The 22190-nt window shown below is 32.3% G+C and overlaps 2 protein-coding genes across 2 annotated transcripts; one reads left to right on the top strand and one right to left on the bottom strand.

Moving 5' to 3' along the window:
* Positions 1-485: 485 nt before the first annotated feature.
* On the bottom strand, positions 486-3420 carry LOC107481527 (beta-xylosidase/alpha-L-arabinofuranosidase 2). Its single transcript, XM_016101805.3, has 5 exons — positions 3265-3420; positions 2489-2946; positions 2302-2399; positions 1459-2220; positions 486-1209 (listed from the first exon to the last, which is right to left on the bottom strand). The coding sequence occupies exons 1-5, from the start codon at positions 3319-3321 to the stop codon at positions 638-640; spliced, it is 1947 nt and encodes a 648-aa protein (XP_015957291.3). The 5' UTR covers positions 3322-3420; the 3' UTR covers positions 486-637.
* Positions 3421-16112: 12692 nt separating this feature from the next.
* LOC107481750 (BRASSINOSTEROID INSENSITIVE 1-associated receptor kinase 1) lies at positions 16113-20974 on the top strand. Its single transcript, XM_016102057.3, has 11 exons — positions 16113-16558; positions 17089-17227; positions 17304-17375; positions 17565-17708; positions 18154-18225; positions 18331-18402; positions 18488-18561; positions 18778-18906; positions 18980-19321; positions 19749-20143; positions 20354-20974. The coding sequence occupies exons 1-11, from the start codon at positions 16459-16461 to the stop codon at positions 20678-20680; spliced, it is 1866 nt and encodes a 621-aa protein (XP_015957543.1). The 5' UTR covers positions 16113-16458; the 3' UTR covers positions 20681-20974.
* Positions 20975-22190: the final 1216 nt, after the last annotated feature.

Genomic DNA, 22190 nt, shown 5'->3' with positions numbered 1-22190 from the left:
GTTTGATTATTCTAATAATTTATTATTTAATTAAAAAATTATATAAATCAATATATATAAAGATAAATATTAAAAGGTCTTTAAAATTTATTATTTCTGTTCATCACTTTTAGTTATTAATCCAATTTTTTTAATTTAATAATCCAACAACATATTTTAATTTATATTTTTGAACACTGATAATTAATTAATAAAAAAAATAATAAATTTTAATAGTCCTGACATTTAGTGTATATAAATATACACATATAATGAAATAATTTTTTGTACGTACATAAGAACTTTTAATAGTCCTCTGACATTTGGTTCCTAAATTAAAATTTAATAATTAATACATTCTCTAACAAACTTCACTTATTCTTGTAAATTTGAAAATTCTTCATGTTTAACTTAAATGTTGTTCTTTTTCATGTACATACAACCACAGTTATAATTTTTTAAAAGATACTATAAATTAAGCACAAAAATAATAATGTGGTCACTGCTTATACAATTGATCCTGATTTCACTTATTTAAATAAGAGAAAATCCAGATAAATTTGTTACAATTACCTTAAGCTTATTTTTTGCCCCCTTAAAAAATTCTTGTAAGGAAGCCAATGAAAAAAAAAAAATGTAGATGGTTTGAAGTATTGTTTCAAATCCTGACACGCAAAGGATGCTTCAAGTTTCCGACATGAAGAAGATGTTGTCCCAAGGGGACTTTCCTGTTGCCAACTTCATCAACAACACTCAAATCTTTGCAAACATCTACCTTAAATGTAACCAATGCTTCTGATCTTCCTGCCAACTGAACTTTCTGAAATCCCAACAAATGTTTCTGAGGTGCATTGTGCACTGCAGGAGGTGTAGAGAACAAGAACACTGTATGGCCACTGCTCATTTTTCCCATGTTCTTCACACCAAGGTGAATATCCAAAACCAACTCTTTACAATGCTCATCACTAACTTCAACCGATTTACAATTCGAAGAACGACATACATGGTTGTCTGCTAAGGGAATAGATGCTAGTTGTGGTGCCTTAACTAACCTGTGTTGAATATTCGAGTAGCTTAATCCGTCTCCGAAGGCGAAAACTGTTTCTCCTTTGTAAAATCTGTATGTTCTACCTGGGTAGCCTGTTGCAGGATCAGGCCTCATGTTCATATTGGTCATTGGAACTTTATCCACATATGATTGTGGATACCATGTCATAGGTAGCCTTCCACCTGCATCAACAATATTAACACCAACATTTCAATCTCAAATTCCTGAAAACAGAAACGAAGAATGCTAGAGGACTATTTGAATTTGTTATTTTTGGCCATTAGTTAACCATCAATGTTTAAAAGTATGGGATAGAATATGTCGTTGAATTACTAGACTAAAAAAATTGGGTTGATAACTAAATGATGATTAAAAATAATAAATTCTGACGGTCTATTAGCATTTCTCAGCAGAAAATACTGAAAACTTACTTGGATTATGGAATCCAAAGATGACATCAGCTATAGCAGCGCCACCGGCTTGGCCGGGATATCCAACCCACAAGATGCTGGAGATTTTGTCATTGGTTTTGGCAAAAGAAACATCCATGCCTCCTCCAGACATTATGACAAGAATCACAGGTCCCTTGGAGACAGTGGCAACTTCACTCACCAAAAGTTGTTGCTGTCCCGGAAGAAGAATGTTGATCCTGTCAAGACTCTCAGCCTCTATTGCCAGGTTTGCTCCAACTATAATAACCGTTGCATCTGCAGAGGCTGCAACTGTTTTCGCGTCGTCTAGCACCGCATTGGCGCATTGCACGTCTGGACATCCCGGAGCATAACTTGTAGGGACTAAGGCCGTTAGCCCTTGCAAAGGTGATGTGTATTTGCATGGAATGCCTTCATAGTTTCCAATCATGGTTCTTGTCACATTAGCATTGGGACCAATAACTGCCAATGATTTAATGGCTTTGGCATTAAGAGGGAGCGACCCTTTGTTGTTTTTAAGCAACACAATCCCTTGTCTTGCAGCCTCGCGAGCAAGCTCTTGGTTCGCGGCGGTGCAGACATCTTTTGGACCAAGGTTTCCATATGCTTGCTTGCTTGGATCACCATCAAAGAACCCAAGGCGCATCAATGTGGCAAAATTGTTGGAGACAGCATTGGTAACTGATGCTTCATCCACAAGACCTTGTTTCACAGCACCTTCCGTGTATCTCCCAAGAAAATTACCACAGTTCAAATCTAGTCCTGCAAAAACAACATACTCAATTTAAATCTAAGAGATGCCTATGAATATGTAATTTTATAGCTATTGTCACAAGTGTTAACCTGCTAGAATGGATTTGGCTGCAGCTTCTTCAGGAGTCTTAGTGTAGTGCTGATTTTTGAAAAACACATCTACTGAGTCACAATCAGAAACTATATATCTGCGGTCACATTATGTAGCATGTTCATATTTGCTATAAAGACAGCATTAAAATACAAAGAACTGAAAATGTTGCCTGATTTTACCTACCCATTTAATTTCCACTTGTCACGAATAACTCCTTTAAGAAGGTCAGGGTCTGCACAAGTTGGCTTGCCATTAACTTGATTATAAGAACACATGACACTTGCAACATTGCCATCAATCACACAGCTCTTGAACGGTGGGTTGTATGTATCATCCAAATCTTGCTGTGACACCACAGCATTGAAAGTGTAACGCTGGATTCCTTTCCAGTTATCAACATCATAAGCTGTGTAGTGTTTGCAACAAGCAGCAACCTTGAGCCTATCTCCGCCGCCGTCGTCGGTTTGTTGCAAGCCTCTAACATAACCGGCAGCATATTTGCTGGTGAGCAAAGGGTCTTCCCCTGGTGTTTCTTGGCCTCTTCCCCATCTTGGATCCCTAAATATGTTAATGTTAGGTGACCAATATGTCAAACCAGCCAACCCTACATTGTGCATTGCTCTGGCTTCTGTTGAAACCACCTATGGTCATACATAAAACACCGTTTAATCAATGTGCATTGTATTTTTAACATGATTATTATTTGAGAGACTATCATTCATATTATCTCCTCCTATTAGTTTAAACTTTTGGGATGAGTGATTCATCACATACTATCAGAATTCTATGTCTAAAAAAATAGCATAAAACAATAAAAAAAATTATGCAAAAATCAAGCAAATTCAAAAGAGGTTCTTATTTGAGAAGAGTACTAGAGATATAATTATTCAAGTTATTTTGTTCTGTCAGCTTAAACTTTTAGAATGAGTGATTTGATTACAATTATAAAAGTGTCTCACCCTGCCAATGGTTTCAAAGAGAGTAGAGTTGAAAGAAGCAGCAATGGTGATAGGCATAGGAAAACTAGTTGCAGCAGGGACCACACTAGAAAAGCGAGTCCCCGGACCGACGTTAGAGACTCCATGAAGAGCCTCAGACCACCATTCATACTTGGGAATCCCCGCCAATGCAGGGTTCTTGGCCACATCGCAGGCGAACACCGGAGAATTCTGTGCCCCAACTCCACTGGAGCTGAAGAACAGAGCCACGAAACAGAGCAAAACAGAGACCTTGTGTGCTCTGTTTTCCGAAAGAGCCATTCCCATTATGGAATAGCCAAACAAGGGTACACTAGTTATGAATATCATGAGCTATGTATATATATATAATATTGATATAACATGGTGGAGTGGATCACAGAGCAGAAGAATATTAATTAATTAAAAAATTGAGGAAGCATTTGAGTGGAGTGGTAATAAGTAATAAAACGTTGTTTTGTTGTAGCCCGTGAATGTGATGGGTGTTTGGTAAGTGGGAAGAAGAGATACCCTATTATTAAGGTGTAGGTGCTATTGTCAGAGAGTAACACAGAACAAATCAAGGAATCTATATACTAGTTTTCTTTTTAACTAGTCCGTGAAACTCAGCAACCTCTTTTTCTTTTTTATTTGAGACACTCATTTTATTTGGATGCTCAACTTGCACCACAGATATAATCCATGATAATGGTTACATTAAGAGAACTATTATGCATTATTAATTTATATAAATGATTTCTTCTCATATTCTCGTAAATTGGAATGGAGGGCACAATTGTGCAAAGGCAGTAATTGCTTCAGAAAGTAAATCACGTGAGGCAGGTATGGCCGCAAGCCTCTATGTGTGTTTGTGGAAGGGACAAGGGATTGGAAAAAGTAAAAGGCCTATTGGTATTTAGTGAAAAAAAGAAAAAAATAAAAAACAGGTCAAGTTGTTGGTAGAAATTTTGGGTAAGAAAAGGGTTCTCTTTTTCTTCTGTCTGAGTGGCACTGAGCTGTGAAAAACTGAAAACATTGTTGTGATCTTTGTGTTTATTAGTTTGGGAGATCCCAAATTCCAAACACAGGATCTTAGGCTGGATCAAAATAAATGATTTTTTGGCTTGTCATTTTCTATAGTTAACACCAAACAAGAACAACACTTCATAGCAAGACAAGTTTAATCTAGCCGGATAGGTCAATGATTATTCCGTCGCGAATGTGAACTTCCGACACTTGCTTAAACAGGTGGTTTGGTAAGTAGACAAATATAAGCCTAACTTAGTAGTGTGGTATCCAGTGGCCACTCAGATTTGATAATAAAATATTTATTTTAATTTTTTAAATTGCTTTATGTTTTTCATTTTTGCTTTTTTTCTACACTATTTAGAATTAAAAAAGAAAAACCTAAAAGATACAAGATTAACAAATAAAATGAACAATCATGAATGGCATGACAGAGCCCAATCCTCTATGCATGCTGTCACAAGGATGCAATGTTTTGTTCATGAATGGTGAGGGGTAATGAGAATTTCAATGGATCTTAGGAGCAATTTCCTTTTCTGACTTTATTTGGTGGTGGCCTCAACTTGCAATGAGTTTGTAGCAAGACACAGAGAGAAATTTATGTAAGATCAAATTTAGATAGTGAGTTGTACTAGAGAAAAAAAGATAGTGATTTATATGGTACGGTTAAGAAGAGTACAAACCAAGTATATTCATATTAACCTTTTCTACTTTGATATTGTTATATTTTTCAATCTTGTAGTGATTATTATTAACTTAGTATTATTAGAATGCGAGTTCATAGGAAACCTGTCGATGTATCAGACCAACTAGGGCTGAAATTATTAACACCGTTCATACCCTATTTTTGCCGCCAAAATACTTATGAAATGGACCCTTTAACCTATTTATTCTTCCCAAAATTAAAATAGGATAAAGTACTAGACATTCACGTTGTGGACAAAAAATCATGTTGCTTAAACAACACTACTGGTCAGTTTTATGTGCTATCGTTTTTGCAGACTTTTATTTATTTGCATGTAATAGCCATGATCGATGAATTGGCTGTATATACGTACATTATTGGACATTCGTCATATCATTGTCATTATTTTTTAATCATTCATGATAAATTTACATTAAAATCAGTCATTTAAATCAATTATTAATACAAAATATACATTTAAATATAAAATATACACTAAATATAAATTAATAATTTTAAAAAATAATAAAAAAATATTAGATTAACAAATTATTTTTATAATTAAATTTAATTTTTTTATGTATTTTTTTTTAATTTTTAACTGATTTTTATTGTATTAATAAACTATTGGATCAATACGATTAAACTTAATTACTAAAACTTATCACGTAGCATTGTTACGACAAAAAAAAGTTTAAATAGTTCAAAATTATTTTATTTAGTATTCACTAAAGGTCAAGTATGTTTTTACTTTTATGGTTTATCCTGAAAATCAAAATTATTCTTTTTTTTTACATTCAAATTCATCCGTAACATTCAATTTAATTTTAAAATCATCTTTTGAACGAAAATACCATTCTCTAACAATTCTTCTCCAACAACCCTCTTCACTAAAATATACCGTTTCTCTTTTTTTTCTTCATCCAACACCACCATCCTTTTCCAACAATGCTCTTCACCGTCATCTTTATCGTCTTCACCACCTTTTTTTCATATCACTACTCTTTGTAGTCTTGTTCTAATATTTAGGTAAGTATCACTGTAAGAAAAATATTGAGTACCATCGAATTTTATGTCGATTCTAATCTAACGGTATAAATTTCGCCGGTAAATGTTTACTGTTGATTTTGTTGTCCGTCAGTAACTTGCGAAAAATCTAGTGGCAGATTTTGTTTTTAAGCTACGAATATCTAGTGCCAGTTATCGACGAATTTTTTTCAACGGTAAATTTGGCGCCAAACTGTTTTGTTCTCACATTTTTACCGTCGAATATTTTTGCGGAAGAATCCGACAATAAGTTCAATTTTTTTAAAATATTTTTTTATGACATTAGCGGTGAAATTCTTTTTTTATTTAAATTTATTTTTTGTACAATTAGTAGTTAAATTCTAAATAATAGAAGTCAAATATGTTAAATTATCAAGTGCAAGAATAAAATGAAAAGTCAAATAACAGAAGATATGATACAATCAAATAATGTATAAAAAAATCTTACTCACTGAAAGTCGTCGTCATTGTTCGTCATTCCGCTGGTCCTGCTACTGAGGCGGCAGCCTAGGCGATGATGTATGTGCCCCTTTAGCAGCGTCGCTACCACCAACGCGTATCTGATCCTCATACGGTATCATGTTCTGTTCTATCCGTTAAAGCCGCTCCAGCTCCCACCTTTACTCCAGCCTGAGGTCATTTGTGTCTGTCATGCATGAGAGGATCACCTGATACCTCTCCTCAAACTCCCGCACCTGCTGAGCTTGTCAGTGAAGGCTTCGGGTGAGGAGCAGCACCTGCTCCCGCAAATCGATGTTGTCCTCGGGATCAATGCGCCGATTGGTGGTAAATTTGGATGAATGTCTCAACATGGATGTGCGGAGGTTGTCAACAAAGAACAATCCGAGCCCATACACGCGATTTTTGTACGGCTCGGATGCGACTTTATGCCAAACCCAATAAGGATCGACGACTGGTGTGGCGGAGTTGCTGCCATCGTCTCTAGTACGCTGAGATTGTTGGATTGTGGCCTCCAATCTTTTCATGTAGGAGTCCTGTATAACACATTCTATGATTAGGGTTGCAATTAATTTAAAAATGGCATATCACATGATGTTTACTCACATAATGATCCGTGACCCGCTGATTGGCAAATCTCTCCTTGTTGTCCTTCAACGTGTCGGTATACTTGAAGGTCTCCATCATTGTCGCCTTACGATCCAATGACTTTGACTACATATTTTGAAACCACATGTTAAGTTATGTAATAATGACATTATATTAATACTAAACAAACTTAATAACAAAATAAAACAAGTTACTTACCAGCTTGGCCTTAGTTTTCATGAAAGTCGCTGACCCATCGTTATACTTCGACGACCTGACTGATGTTTAGCTCTGTTGGTGAAATGGCGACGGTTGAACCCCTCAGGTCTCCCGATGAACGTACAGTAACTTCTTAATGTTCGGGCGAAGCCGAATGGTGAGATGGTCTCACGTATGTACTCCAACATCTATTGAAACCGTTTAACCATTTGATGGTCGAAGATCTTCCTAATTATGAGATTGTGAGTCTTGTCCCATATAAATTTCTCTTGCAGAAAGAACATTTAGCACGAGTTAATCGACACTGATGCCCCATAACTGTCGACGCCATCTTCCAACTTGACATACAACTCGTGTATTCTCACTTTCGGAAAATTTCGCCGACAATGAAACAAAACCTGCATATCTTCATCGGACCCTATCACAAATATTTCATACTTCACATCAGTTGACACAACCGCAATAGGAATTTTGTAGAACAACTTCTTCGCCCACTTTGTCCCACACCCCCACCTTTTGCAATATACTGGTTTTTAGCTCTGACAACGTATTTGATGACCAGATAAAAATACTCACTGGTTCTCTATAAGTAAACTTAACACCGAGTCTTTTGCTTTTTTGAATATTTTCAGAACAATGCACTAGAGCTGAAAAACTCTCCTCACTCTCTATTTGTGAAAATGACACTATACTACTTTACCATTACCTCATATTGGGTATTTATAGACACTCTCTATATAAAGAAACAGCTACATGGTCACATGGTTTCCAATACAACACAATTGAGAAGAAACTGTTATAGCCTCTCGCAGTTTCTTTATGGTTCGATTTTTTCAGAAACCGCTATATCCCTTAGCGATTTCTGGTCATCACGCGTTCCAACATAAATTGCTACATCCTGTAGCAGTTTACGTTCAATCTTGAATTCATCATAGCCTCTCGCGATTTCTATGGAGATGTAAATGTTACAAATGTGTTTGCAGTTTACAAAAATTGTATTTGGTCATTTTGATCTTCAACAGTTTAATTAAGTAACTTTTTCTCGAAGTAATTTATAAACTTCGATTATATTTAGATTTTTTTTTATAAATTTTGGCAGAGTTTCATCTATAACTAGAATGCGTCAAAAACTACATCTATCAACAATTCACTTAAACAATAACGTCTATCAACAATCAAGAATTATCAAACACAATAAGCAGTTCAAACCTACTAAACTAAATTAAAAGCATAAAAAAAACTTTAAGAATAATTTTAATTTTCAACTTAGAAACTAAAATCATATTTAACCCCATTCATTAATTATCACTAAAATAATTATATAATTTTAAAAACTATATATATAAAAATATGAATATTAAATTAAATAAGATAACTTTAATTGTTATCTTTCTAACATTATTATTATTTTTTTAGATAACTACATTTGATATTCTAGATAGTTAATTACTCATTTTTTTTAATATAGAATTATTTCTTTAATTTTTAGTTTTAAAAAAATTTAAAACTAAAATTTAGAATTTAAAATAAAAAATTGATATTGGTTAAAAAAAATTGAGTCTCCAAGACTCTTTACAATTAATCAAATTGGACCCTTCACACCACCTAAACTCGTACCCCTTTTTTTACAAAGTCGCACCGTTTTTTTAATTAACTGCAGCTGTTAAACTCGACATATAAAATAAATAGATTAATTAATTTTTGTTCTCTTTGTTGTCTCTCAATTCATTGCCACCAAAGTCAAGGAAACTAAAACAACCACTAAGACATTGGTGTGGTAATGAATTCATAGGAGATAACCTAAACTTGATCTGCAATAGCAGGTTATTCTGTTCAAGCTCTTAAATATATAAGAAAATTTTAAAGTGTATCGATATATTAATGTTTCAGTTATTTTTAACTGTTGATTTTAATTATAAAAAATACATATAATATATAAAATTGTATCGATATATTTAAAAAAAAATTATATTATAAATGACATAATGACATAAGATGCTCCTTATTAGTTGACATATCTGCACCAAATTCTAATACGAACTATGCAATTTTTGTGTTTATACAAAATAACAAAAAAAATATTAAATTTTAATAAAAGTGTTGATCCTTAAATTTTCTTATAACAAAAATCAAATAATTCATATGGTTCAATAGATAAACTATGGCAATATTTTTCAAGGTCTAAGGTTCCGCATACACCGAAATTCAAAGTATACTAGTTGTAAAGACATTTATTTTTCTAAAATATTAATTGTAGTTTGTCTTTATGAGCAACTTCTTCGAAAGAATCGTGATTACTAACAAGTTGTCTTTTTCATTATTCCACCAAAAAAGGTTCTCTATGTTCAGTGAATCCTTCCAAAACAAACGAATTATGATATTTTAATGATATACTATATACAAAACGAAGAAATATATATATTATTCATCTTCCAAAATTGGCATTCCAAAGAAGGGAGGGCGTGGTTTAGGATTAATCTTTTGCAAATACTTAGGGTGGGTCGGTGAATATCCTCAAAATAAAAAATTTGCATGCATTTTATTGGTCATATTTACTGTAATTCGTTTCACATTCATTAAAAAAAAAAACCTAACTTCATAGTAGGTAGTACTTGGTATTACATATGTTTGATTAATTTCACATATATGAAGATGATTAGTCCATGATTGCGGGGGTGGTAGCCAGCCAGCTTCGATTCCCCAACTCCCCTTTTATCTACTACCATGTGCCCAGATCAGATTAAGACATTACTCTTTAACATAGTTGGTTCTTTTTGGTTTAAATAATTGCACATAATATATATACGGTTTCGCTACGTTACCAACAGCATATCTGCCAACTTCTGCTAACTTTTATGGATGTGTCTCTTTATATATGTATTTAAAATATATTAATTATTAGACACATCTACGAACACACTTTCATGAAACACAAATATAAATAAGAGTTGGCAGAAGTTGGCAGATAATATGTTGGTACCCTATACTTTTCCATATATATATCCTATCCGATAATATATATTGTTCTTGTTGGTAAGGGCTCTGTGTGAGATATAATTTTTTACAGAAAAAAAAGACGTCGTCTTATCTTCTCTACAGATGAAATATATGTCGAATTCTAAAAAGAGGAATGTTAGGGGCCAGCAATTTTTATGTTTTGTAACCATCAATTGGCCATCAATAGTGTTTTTAATGGTGTGAGATTACATCTAATGGTGGAAAATCACTCACTTTTGCTTTGATGGTGAAGTGTTAGTCAGAAAACACAAAAGTTGCTAGCCTCCTAAACTTTTCCTTCTAAAAAATACTAAATGGGGTGGATACTCATAAAAATACTCTAATAATTAAATTAGTAACAATTTAAAGAAAAAAAAGTAAGAGTGACTTAAATGAGTATTAAGTTTTTATATCTTTTACCTTATTTTATTTTATATAGACTTACTTATAGAGAAATGACCGTTTTTAAATATCTTCAGTTGTCGAGATATTAGTAAATACATATATAAATTATAGTGCGAGCATGTTTAAAATTCTAATGTCTATTTTAACTATTTTTTAAAATTATTAGGCCTTAGGAATAATTGTGTGAAGAGGTTATTTTTTATTTTACTTAAATAATTATATCTATTTGTTTGACTTATTTTTAAAAGTATAGGTGATAATTATCGAATAATATGAAATAGACTAGGTTATAAAGGCTAAATTATGAACAACAATTATGAGTTGTGATTGTTTATGAGTCAGAAAAAATCTAATATTTTTTATCTAATTTTTAAATTATAATTTATGGCTGCCGAATTAGAAGGACCACATCATATACAATGTTATGTTGTTTGAAAAACACAAAAGGTTTTATATTTTTAATGTGAACAAAGATGAGGTATATAACATTATCTCAAGCAACATTAGACACGCCAGAAAAAAAGCATCCACTACTATATTGTAATATGAAATGGAGAAAATATAGGGAGCCAATAAAATATTTGTACAATGTATATAATAGAGGTTTAGGGATATCTAATTCAGTATTAGAAATATAACCATTAGTGTTACTTTTTCTCATCAGCCGAAATTTTTAGAATGAGTGATTTTATGACATGAGATGTTTAATATTCCATTAGCTTCCTAACAGGACTCTATGAAATAATGTATATGTTAAGCACGTATTGTGTATAAAAGGATCATGTAGCTTAACTAACTTTGATATGAGGATTTTAATGTGGGGTATGGTACTTCACACATGGCACTCTTTGGTTTCTTTGGCATAACCAGTTAACCACAGGTTGTGTTGGAATATTTTTTGTTGCATAAAGAATAGCCACTGATTCTGCATATATACCAACCTTATGTCCATATCCATTTGTTATTATATTGATGACATGCTTAGCTTCCTAATATTGGAAAATTGAATTCAACTGATTTGTGTATGGCGATTTTGCATGATGGAGGGTCCCACTATAACATAACTTGAACAAGAATCAGCCATGATGATGATTGCTTTTCGGCTTATTAGTTAGGGAATTAGCTGTATCAATGTGATTATTCTTGCAATCAATCACTATGATATATTAATTAACTACTAATTGAAATTAGGACTATGATTGATATATAGTGAGTCAAGTCATGAGTCATGACCACAGAGAAGTTATATTATATGGATAAGTTTATTATGTTCCATTATTTCAGAAAAGAATTGAGGCTAATTAAATAAAGATACATAGGGCCACTTTAATCAATTTCTTCAATGCAGATAAAATTTCTCCCTTAGCTAGGAACTTAATTAAAACTACAATCTATATACATTGATCAGTATTACATCTTGCAAAGGAAAATGAATCAAAGCTAAATTTTTTATTTGAATGTCATAAATTCCTAATTAATCTGTTTCTATTGGACAGTTGTACTCTTGTGGAAACCGCAAGTGCAAGGGTAATAATAATGAAAACATTATTAGTCACGTGGTGACTTCTTTCTTGCTTTCCTTTGTTCCAGACAGAAACCGAAACCAAGGCCAAAAATTCAAGCAAGGTAAACAAAAAGAAAGAAAAAGAAAAAATTGCAGGCAGAGAGTGTTTTGTTTGTTTGTTTAGGTACAGAAGGTGTTGGAGTGGTGCTGTGCCGGTGAATTTTTTGTTCTCTATTATTCTTATTTATATTATTGAGGTGTCACGGACCACCTACATTATCTTTGTACTTGAGCAAAATTCCATTTAGGGTTTAAGATAGTTGCAACTTGCAATTTTACAATAAAAGCTATTCCATAAGAAAAGGTTAGATAATACACATGCAAATTTGTTATATACTCATATTTTCTTTAACATTAAATCAATATATTAAGTCTATATATTTACATGATATGAATTTTATACCTTATCTAATATTAAAAAAAAAAGAGTGTATCAACTCACTATATATAAAAGAGAAATGAAAGTGCACATTGGAGAGCAAGGAAGGATGGGGCCAAGTCCTTATTTTGTTTGGAGCTTTGCAAGAAGGTAGTTGTTGGTCATCACGGGCACACTCTGATGCATAGTTAGAGGTGGAATAGAATGATTGAAAGTGTGTGTCCATAAGGTTTGTTGGATTTGATTATTACTTTAATTTCTTGGAATTGAAGTCATGTTAATTGCTCTGCCTTCACAACCCACTTAATCCATCATTGCTTCAGTGCTTCTTATGGTGAAAGTGAGACTCTTTTCAGGCATGGACAATAATAATGCCACAATGTTATAGTAGGTAGTGTTTGTTTTAAGAGATTAAAATTGGAGGATTGAGATTCAGTATTATATTTGGTAAGCAGAAACTAAAAAACATACAAAATTTTAATATCTTCAGAACGTGGAAATAGAGGAGACTGAAATTTCTGATATTGAAAAGTGAAATTTTAATAACATTTTTTTTAAAAGATACTTTTATTTAACTTTTTAAATTTTAAATCTACTCCTCAATTTTCATATTTATCTTAAACCAAACATAACACTTAAACATAATTCAGTCTCACTTTTCCTTCAAAATGCAGTCGTAGTTAACATTATTTTAATTTGATCTCTGTTCCTCATGATATCGAAATAATTGATTAAAAATAAAATAATTGTCATTCCAAAGAAGGAAAATTCAATTGAATAGAATAAAATGTTACCCCTTTTATAGAACTTCCATAGACCAAATTAAAGTGAAAATGTTTAAACAAAAAAGTTGTTTCAATTATTATTAACCATGGGGGCATAGTACAGAAAAAATCAGAGTATGGAAAGAGAAGTGCAAGATAGAGTGATTGATAATAATGTTTGAGCAAGAGGAGGATCTGAAGGATCTGGTTGAACTTCATTTATCATTAGAATAGTATTGTAGTTACATTGTTTAATAAGCTGCAAATTTTGGTATAAGTGAAAGTGGCATAGAGCCAGACCAACTCAACTCCTCTAACCAAATTTAAAGACTTTTATATTAATTTGTAACGCTCTGTAAGTTTATTACCAAAGTGTCCCTTTTTATTATTATTATTTTTTTTTGTCATGGTAGCATTTTTCAATTCTTTTCACGTCACGCATAAGTCGCTAAGGAAAAAAGGATATTTGATTCAGAAGGCGCTAAATCATTTAACACTTTTAGTGCAAAATGCTAAAATAAATAGCACTAGATTGTTAAACATCTTCCAAGTCCAATGCACTTTTTTGTTTAGCTACTTTTACGTGACAAGAAAAAAATATATCAACAAAAACAATTTTACATATAAGTAGTTTAAAAAGAGTAGTAATTTGATCTGAATTAAAAAACATTATATGATAGGAAATAGAAAAAATTAAAAATAGGGTTGTATTTTATTTGTCCTTTAACGAAGTCAAATCACGAGTCTTAAAAAAACTTGAACGGTTTTTGTATCTAAATAAATACTTTTATTTTATTAAAAAATAGATAAATATTAAATAATTAATATTTTTGTTTTTATTTTATACTTAAATTAATACTAATTAATTTTTTATTTTATACTAAAAATATTAGTTCTTTATAAAATAAATTAAAAAAACAAATAAATATTTGAACCATTCTAAGGTCTGAGGTATTGTAGTTTTTCCTTTTCTGGGTCTTTAGACATTGATGAGATTTTTTGTCAGACCACTGAGATTATTTGTTTTTGGTATTATAAAGGGCATGAAGCCCTTTGAGGTTCTATTTGTTGCAAATCCATTTCGGAGACCAATAAATTAATTGGGCCAAACAAGACAATCTGAAGAAGGTTTTTCGCACTACAAAAAGGATTTTGTTGGTTAATTCTTTGTTAGCATTTTTTTTCTTCTCCCCTTCAATCCTTCATATAAGTCAAAAACGAATATTAACCATGTGACGTAGTCACAAAAATATTTGCTTCAAACTAAACCCAGTGGACATGCGTTGGATAAAATTGGGTTTGGTTTGATCTGGATTCGATTTTAAATAATGATCGAATCTATTTTTAACATCATTATTCGATTTTAGATCTGATAAAATTATGTTATTTTTGAGCCACACTAAAATCAAGTCTCGACCGGATGAAGTCTGAATTTAATTGGGGTCTTAATAAATTTTATGTTAAAAAATTATGATACACTCATTTATAAAAAAAAAAAAATACTTGTTACAGAGAAGTTGATAACCATATTTAAATTTAGATTTATTCATAAATTCTAATTTTATGCTTCTTTAATCTATTTCTTAATTCAACAAATGTGATTAAAAACAAAATAATAAACTTATAATTAATATAACATAATATTACAATTAATTTAAAATATATATACCTTTTTTAGTCCCTTTAAAATACATATGGATCGGATAAAACTAAGTTTATATTGATCCAGATCGGATCTTAAATAATAATTGGATCTAATTTTAAAATTTTTATCTGACTCTCTAAATTCATAAAATCACACCAAATTAATTCTATAGTATTCGAGTCCTAAGGCACACAGGTTGGAATCCAAGCAATGATAGTTAAGTTAGTATGTGTATTTGTATGACCAGAACAAAAAAAATTGGGTTCTCGTTACAAAATGAGAATAAAATTTGTTTATTTGAGAAAGTTGTCCACTTTATAGTTCTGCAGTACTTAAAATATTGGGTGTGTTTAGAAAGAAGAGAAGCATGTTTGAGTGCATTGAACGCTTCTTCTTTTTGTTTGGATATTTTTTTTTAAATGCCAACGTGATTTTAGGTTCTTAACGTGCGTTTATAAGAAGCTAGAAATTGTAGCTTCTGTGTTTAGATAATCACGTTAGGATTGAATTTATTTTGTTTTATCAATTTTACCCTTTATTTCTTTGCTTGTAGTCCTTTTAGAATTCAAATATTTTAAATATATAATTATATTTTTTTTATTAAATTTTTACTTTTAATTTTGTATAAAAAATATTTTTGTTTGACTTTGTTAAAATTTATAAGTGTAATTCTTGTATATTAATTTATTATTATAATTTTATTATAATATAAATTATTGATTCCATTAAAAAGAACAAAGTAAATAAAAAATTTTGATAAAAAATTACCAAATATCTTTAACACAAACTCAAATCAATTTTATACAAACTCTCGTTTACAAACTAAAATCCAAACACACACTGTCATTAGAGTTCTGCAGGATAGATACCAAAAAAAAGAGATTCAGGTTTTGTAGTTTTATTGTCTTGTATTTTTCTTTCGGTTTTTCATTTTCCATCTGAATGAATATCGCTTTCTCAGCTCACAGTGCTCATAAATAATTCAAAAAAAAAATGATAAAGCAAAGAAAAAGACGTCAAAAAGCAAAAGAAAGTGGAGCAAGAAGAAGACATTTATCATCAGTGTGTAAAAGGATGCAACTACGTTCATTCATTCGCCTCTTGGGTCTCCCCAACTTTGCCAAAGTTGAACTCTTGAACCTCCTCAATCTCTCTATCTCTCTTCTCAAACAACCACCATGACTGCATTTTCAACCTCCAGCCTGAGATTTCAAAGAAAGAAGAATTAACAGTGGAAAAAGGAGGGAACTTGGAGCTACCCATTCTTCCTTTTTTTGGTTTGTGCTTTTCACGTTTCACTGCTTTTTTCTTTCGGTCAACGAGGTCAACGTGTTTTGAGCTTCACGTGTATCATGGGGATCAGCTTTTATGCATGAGGCTCTTATGAAATGCTGCGGTTGAAGAAAGAGGATACAAAACATGGAGCGAGTGGTTTCATGTTTAATGGGATTGGGACCGTTTCTTCTTTATGCAGCTTTGGTATTTGATGTTATGCTTGAGGTTTCTGGCAATCAAGAAGGTGAGTGGACTTTTTTTTGTCTTTGCTCCTCTGCTTGTTTTTTATTATTACATAAATGTCCTTTTCCATTTAACAGATTCTTTGAGTTATGACTTATGACCATGGTTTTTAATTTGTCAGCTGTGTTACTTGTTTGTTACTTGGTGATATGTTTGACTAAGAAATAAAATTAAACTGGAGGAGTTAATAATATGTTTCATGCTTTTGAAATATTTCACCAAGGCATCACAGCATGTATCATTTGGGTTGAAAGCCATTGCAAATTTTAGAATCATGAACCAAGTGTGACTTTTTATAGGACTTCATTTTGAATAGGATATGAGTTCTGAGTATGACATCAAATTTGATATCATCATCACTTCCTAATGAAGGAGAATGGGGCCAGTACCAATTGATCTACAATGTCAATTGACAGCATGTGATATTTTTTGCAGGGGGAAAAAAGAATGAAACTTGTTTTGTTTTATACTCCAGAGTCCATGTTATATGACAATAGGGATGTCTGCATCTGAATCTTGTTTCTATGACAGGTGATGCCCTGAATGCATTCAAGACTCAGAGAGACTTGAAAGATCCTAATAATGCTCTTCAAACCTGGGATCCCACTCTTGTAAATCCTTGCACATGGTTTCATGTCACTTGCAACCAAGATTATAGTGTGACCAGCATGTAAGTTATTTATGTCATTTTACCTGTGGTTTTATGTGCTCTGTGTACATAGTGAAACGTGTTTTTGTTTGGTCAGTGATCTTGGAAATGCACAGATTTCGGGTCATCTTGTTCCAGAACTTGGTAAACTTCAGAATTTGCAAAGGCTGTAAGTTAAGCAACATATGATATTCAGAAATAGTTGAATGGCTGAAGAAAGCATTATAATGTCATACAAGCCATAAATACATTTTTTACTTTAAGATTTTGACCAATTTCTTACCGTTCTTGCATCTTTTAATTATTCATGGGAAATTTTACCGTGGAGTTATTAAAATATTTTTCTTTTCAATGACAGGGAACTTTTCAATAATGATTTAACTGGGCCTATCCCAAATGAGCTTGGAAATTTGATAAATTTGGAGAAGTTGGATCTTTACTCAAACAACTTAACTGGTGTCATACCAGACACATTGGGCAACCTTAAAAATTTACATGACCTGTACGGCAAGCTTTCCTTTATCCAGCATCTTTAAAGAAGTCACCTCTACTGAAGATGCATAATTAATTTAATTCCACCCTGATGAACAGTATATTAAGGGGTTTCGTTACTCTATTAATAGTTTATGAGCAATGCTACATAGCCAGCAAATATTATCATTTTTGGCTAGCACTTAGTCAGTCATAATTTGCACCCATATTTACAGACGTTTTGCACACAAGAAGTATATAATTTGCACCTATATTTACTAGAGTTTTGCACACCATGAATCAATACAATGTGCATCCACGTTTTTTAGAATTTGCACATATGAATTAGTAAAATGACAATTTAATATTTGTGCTGGCAAAATGCGGGTCAAAAATACTAAAAGTTGCTGGCCCCAAGAGTTTCTCATAGTTTATTCTCTGCAAACTAATTAACCCTGGCCTTGCTTCATGAATAGGCGTCTCAACAACAACAGTTTGTCAGGAAAAATTCCCATATCTTTGACCAATATTTTGACTCTGCAAGTCCTGTGAGTATTACTCCTAATTCAGTTGAAGATGCCTAGTTAATTAGACTAGTGTCTTATATATTATTTAGTGAATCTGACATCATGCATTGTTATTTGGAAATATAGTGATTTATCATACAACCAGTTAACAGGAAATATTCCAGTCAATGGTTCATTTTCATCATTTACCCCCGTCAGGTTGGTCTGAATTATTTGTTTATGTCATATTAGTACTGAGAAGTAAACCATTCCATGGCTGCTAATTCTGAGTTTCGCTCCCCAGTTTCGAACATAACCACTTGAATGAAACAAAAAATCCATCTCCACGCTATGTTCTGCCACAAAATACCAAGTCAGGTTTGTTGATATTTTTTTATTGTTTGTTACGTATTGTCTCCTTTTTTTCTTGGGTACAGGTGATGGATTTAATTTATCAGAAAAATTGAAAAGCTATGCTTAATTATATGTTTTCTTGTTTCCTTTCACTCTTGAAGAGAAGATCTCTTGTCCTTCTATCTCCTTGTAATAATATATATTTTTTCAATTTCTTCTTAATTCTCTAAATGCTTGTAGGTAAGAGTGCCATCGGAGCTATTGCTGGAGGAGTTGCTGCTGGAGCTGCTTTATCAATTGCAGCCCCTGTGATTGTAGTTGCTTACTGGCTACGAAGGAAACCACAGGATGAGTACTTTGATGTTCCTGGTTAGTTCACTGGTGAAAGCTGCATATGGTTTCCATTACTGATTTACCAACAATTTGTGTTTTTTATGGGCAGCTGAGGAGAATCCTGAAGTTCACCTTGGTCCGCTTAAGAAGTTTTCTCTTCGTGAGCTGCAAATTGCTACAGATCACTTCAATGCCAAAAATGTGTTGGGAAAGGGTGCGTTTGGTAAGGTTTATGAAGGACGCTTAGCCGATGGCAAGCCAGTAGCAGTGAAAAGACTTAAAGAGGAACGCTCCTACAGTGAGGACTGTCAGTTTCAAATGGAAGTGGAAATGATTGGCCTGGCTAAGCATCGCAATTTGCTTCAGCTGCTTGGTTTTTGTATGACTCCTACTGAACGCATGCTTGTGTATCCTTTGATGGTTAATGGAAGTCTAGCATCTTGCTTAAGAGGTACTCTTATTCATCCATTATGGTCTTTCTTTTTTTGGTCCTCTAAGGAGGATTGATCTGATATTCATCACTTTCATTATTCAATGAGGCTTTCCTAGGAAAGAAATGACCCTGTCATGAAGTAAAACATTGTTTATTTATCTATAGGAAAATTTTGGCTGTAAAAGAAAGACCAACATATATGTCATTTATAGTTATTTGGCACGTGCTGAAGCTATGCGGATCTCTAGTATTCTGATATACATCTTCCTTTCTATATCATTGTTGTGTAATTGTGTTTGTGACCTTTCTCTTTTAGGATAGTTGTGAGCATGAAAAAACCATGATGTGTACTTGTGTCCATTTCTAAATAGCTCAAAAGCTATAGAATGTTCTTAAGGTAAACCTCAGAACTCATATTCAATATTATTGTTTTTTGTTGCAATAGGGCGTGCGCCATCAAAACCGCCGCTTGGTTGGGCACAACGGGAGTCTATTGCGCTGGGATCTGCCAAGGGGCTTGCTTATTTGCATGAGCAGTGTAACCCGAAGATTATTCATCGTGATGTTAAAGCTGATAATATATTGCTAGACGAACACTTTGAAGCAGTTGTTGGAGATTTTGGTTTAGCAAAGCTTATGGAGTTTAAAGATACTCATGTTACCACAGCTGTAAAAGGGACAATTGGACATATAGCACCCGAATACCTCGGAACTGGAAAGTCTTCGGAGAAGACTGATGTTTATGGATATGGTGTGATGCTTCTTGAACTAATAACTGGACAGAGGTCTTTCGACATGGCAAGGATTGCCAGAGATGAAGAAATCTTATTGCTTGCTTGGGTAGGCATTCAGTTTACAAAACTATAATTTATATCATCATTGCATTTTCATGGTTTTAACTTGTAGTTGAATAGCTTGTGCTTTTCTTCTATCAGTTAATCTTATCATTGCATGTTTTCCCTTATGTTATAGCATAACCAATTTCCATGTTGTTTCATTGGCTGTTTCCACGTGTTAGTGACAATGATTAATGTTTATTTTTGGGTTCAGGTAAAAGGGCATCTGAATGACAAGAAGTTGGACAAACTGGTGGATAGTGATTTACAGGGAGACTATAACTTAGAAAAGGTGGAGCAATTAATCCAAGTGGCCATATTATGCACACAAGACTCTCCTATGGATAGGCCTAACATGTCTGAGGTAGTGAGAATGCTGGAAGGTGATGGTTTGGCTGAAAGATGGGAGGAATGGAAGAAAAGGGACAAGATCCGGCAAGAATTCGACCGCACCCACCGTTATGTTGCCAATTTGAGGAACCGTGACGAGTCAACCTCAAATGCCAACATGGAACCAGAACAACTCTCAGGTCCTAGATGATGTTTGGATGTTAAACACAATGCTGCCTTGATTTGCTTTATATTTGTGCATATGGTTTTCATCCTCTGCCTTTGTTTTCTTTTTTGTGATCTTTATTTCCAAAAAGCATAGCCTTCATCAATTTGTGATTATTACAGATAAAATAAGAAATTTGTAGCTTGTATTGGTAATGAAGTGGTAAGGTGAAAGTGAAACAATAGCCCACAAGTCTTCCATAACTTTTTGTCATTGTATGTGTCACTCACTATGTTAGAAATCTTTTGGAAAATTAATAACTAGATTGTTCTAAATTAATTTGTTATAATTCATTATTTTTTATTTATGTAAATCACTGCAACATATGCAAGATTTATACGTAATCCATGTATCTTACATTTGCCTCTATTCAAAGTTCAAATCCATGGCACCCTGCGATTTAGTAGGAGGTTTAGGAGTCATAAAACCTTAATTTCTACAACGATTTAGCATAGAGCATAATCTCCAAGAGCAAGCATCGGTTTGCTTTTTCTCTATTTTTAATCAAATTTTTTATTAAAAAATCCAACAAAAAGAAATTATTTACAAATACCTATATCACATTTTTAATTAACACTATCAACGCCAATCACACAATATATACAAATCATAGTATCATTCAGCATACACTGTTTTAAACTAACTTCATCTGTTCTAATAATAACTAAGGCTCAGTTTGAAAAAACAATTTAATTAAACTATTTTTGAAAAAATTACTTAAGTAATAAATGGCTATATTAAAAGTAACTTATGAATAAGTTATTTTGTGTTTGGATTTTTAATTTTAAAAGTGCTTATTTTATAAAAATGTGATAAAAAGTAGTAGTATTATGAGAGAAGTTATTTTTCTAATTTTTCTATAAGATCCTAAATAACTTCTTAAAAAGCTGCAATTTGATTTTAAAAATTAAACATTAATATTACTACTTTTTATAAGTCAAAAGTTCAAAAAAATTACTTTTAAAACTTCTCAAATAAAGATTATAATCACCGTTCTATTTTAACGTTAACCTAGTATAATCTAATATAGGTGAATTATAGAGTAAAGAGTTTTCAGATTTTTTTTTAAAAGATGAAATAATACTTGAAAAATTAGGGTCCACACTTTAAATAATAATAATATAATAAAAATAACTATAATAAGAATTTATATTATCTCTACACAACTTTAATCTTAATAGCAGAGTGTCCCTCTAATACAATAAGAAATCAAATGTAAAAATCTAAAAGAATATATAACTATTTTGATACAAAAAAAATTAATTTTGAGAAAATAGAGTCTAACTTTTGATTTTTATAACATGAATTTTTAAATATTAATTTTGTTTGATAAAATAGTTAATTTTATATTATTTACTAAAAAATTCTCTTCTTTTAAGTTTTAACTAAGAGAATCTTGCCACGTAAGCAACACCATTGAATACAAACATTCTACTTCATCATCTTTCTCCCTTGGCCACGACAAATCTTTACCAGAACGTGAAAACTGGGAAGG

Source organism: Arachis duranensis, chromosome 3 (genome assembly GCF_000817695.3).
Source record: "Arachis duranensis cultivar V14167 chromosome 3, aradu.V14167.gnm2.J7QH, whole genome shotgun sequence".
NCBI lineage: Eukaryota > Viridiplantae > Streptophyta > Magnoliopsida > Fabales > Fabaceae > Arachis > Arachis duranensis.
This window is presented reverse-complemented; position numbering and strand designations above follow the sequence as displayed.

Bases quoted from the DNA above. Each gene is read 5' to 3' on its own strand.
- LOC107481527 (XM_016101805.3), bottom strand. From the start codon at position 3,321: ATGCCTATCACCATTGCTGCTTCTTTCAACTCTACTCTCTTTGAAACC. The intron at 2,947-3,264 runs GTGAGACACTTT...GTATGACCATAG, and splicing joins TCTTTGAAACCATTGGCAGG to GTGGTTTCAACAGAAGCCAG. The intron at 1,210-1,458 runs GTAAGTTTTCAG...TTGTTGATGCAG, and splicing joins CTTTGGATTCCATAATCCAA to GTGGAAGGCTACCTATGACA.
- LOC107481750 (XM_016102057.3), top strand. From the start codon at position 16,459: ATGGAGCGAGTGGTTTCATGTTTAATGGGATTGGGACCGTTTCTTCTT. The intron at 17,376-17,564 runs GTAAGTTAAGCA...TTTCAATGACAG, and splicing joins CTTCAGAATTTGCAAAGGCT to GGAACTTTTCAATAATGATT. The intron at 18,562-18,777 runs GTTTGTTGATAT...AAATGCTTGTAG, and splicing joins GCCACAAAATACCAAGTCAG to GTAAGAGTGCCATCGGAGCT.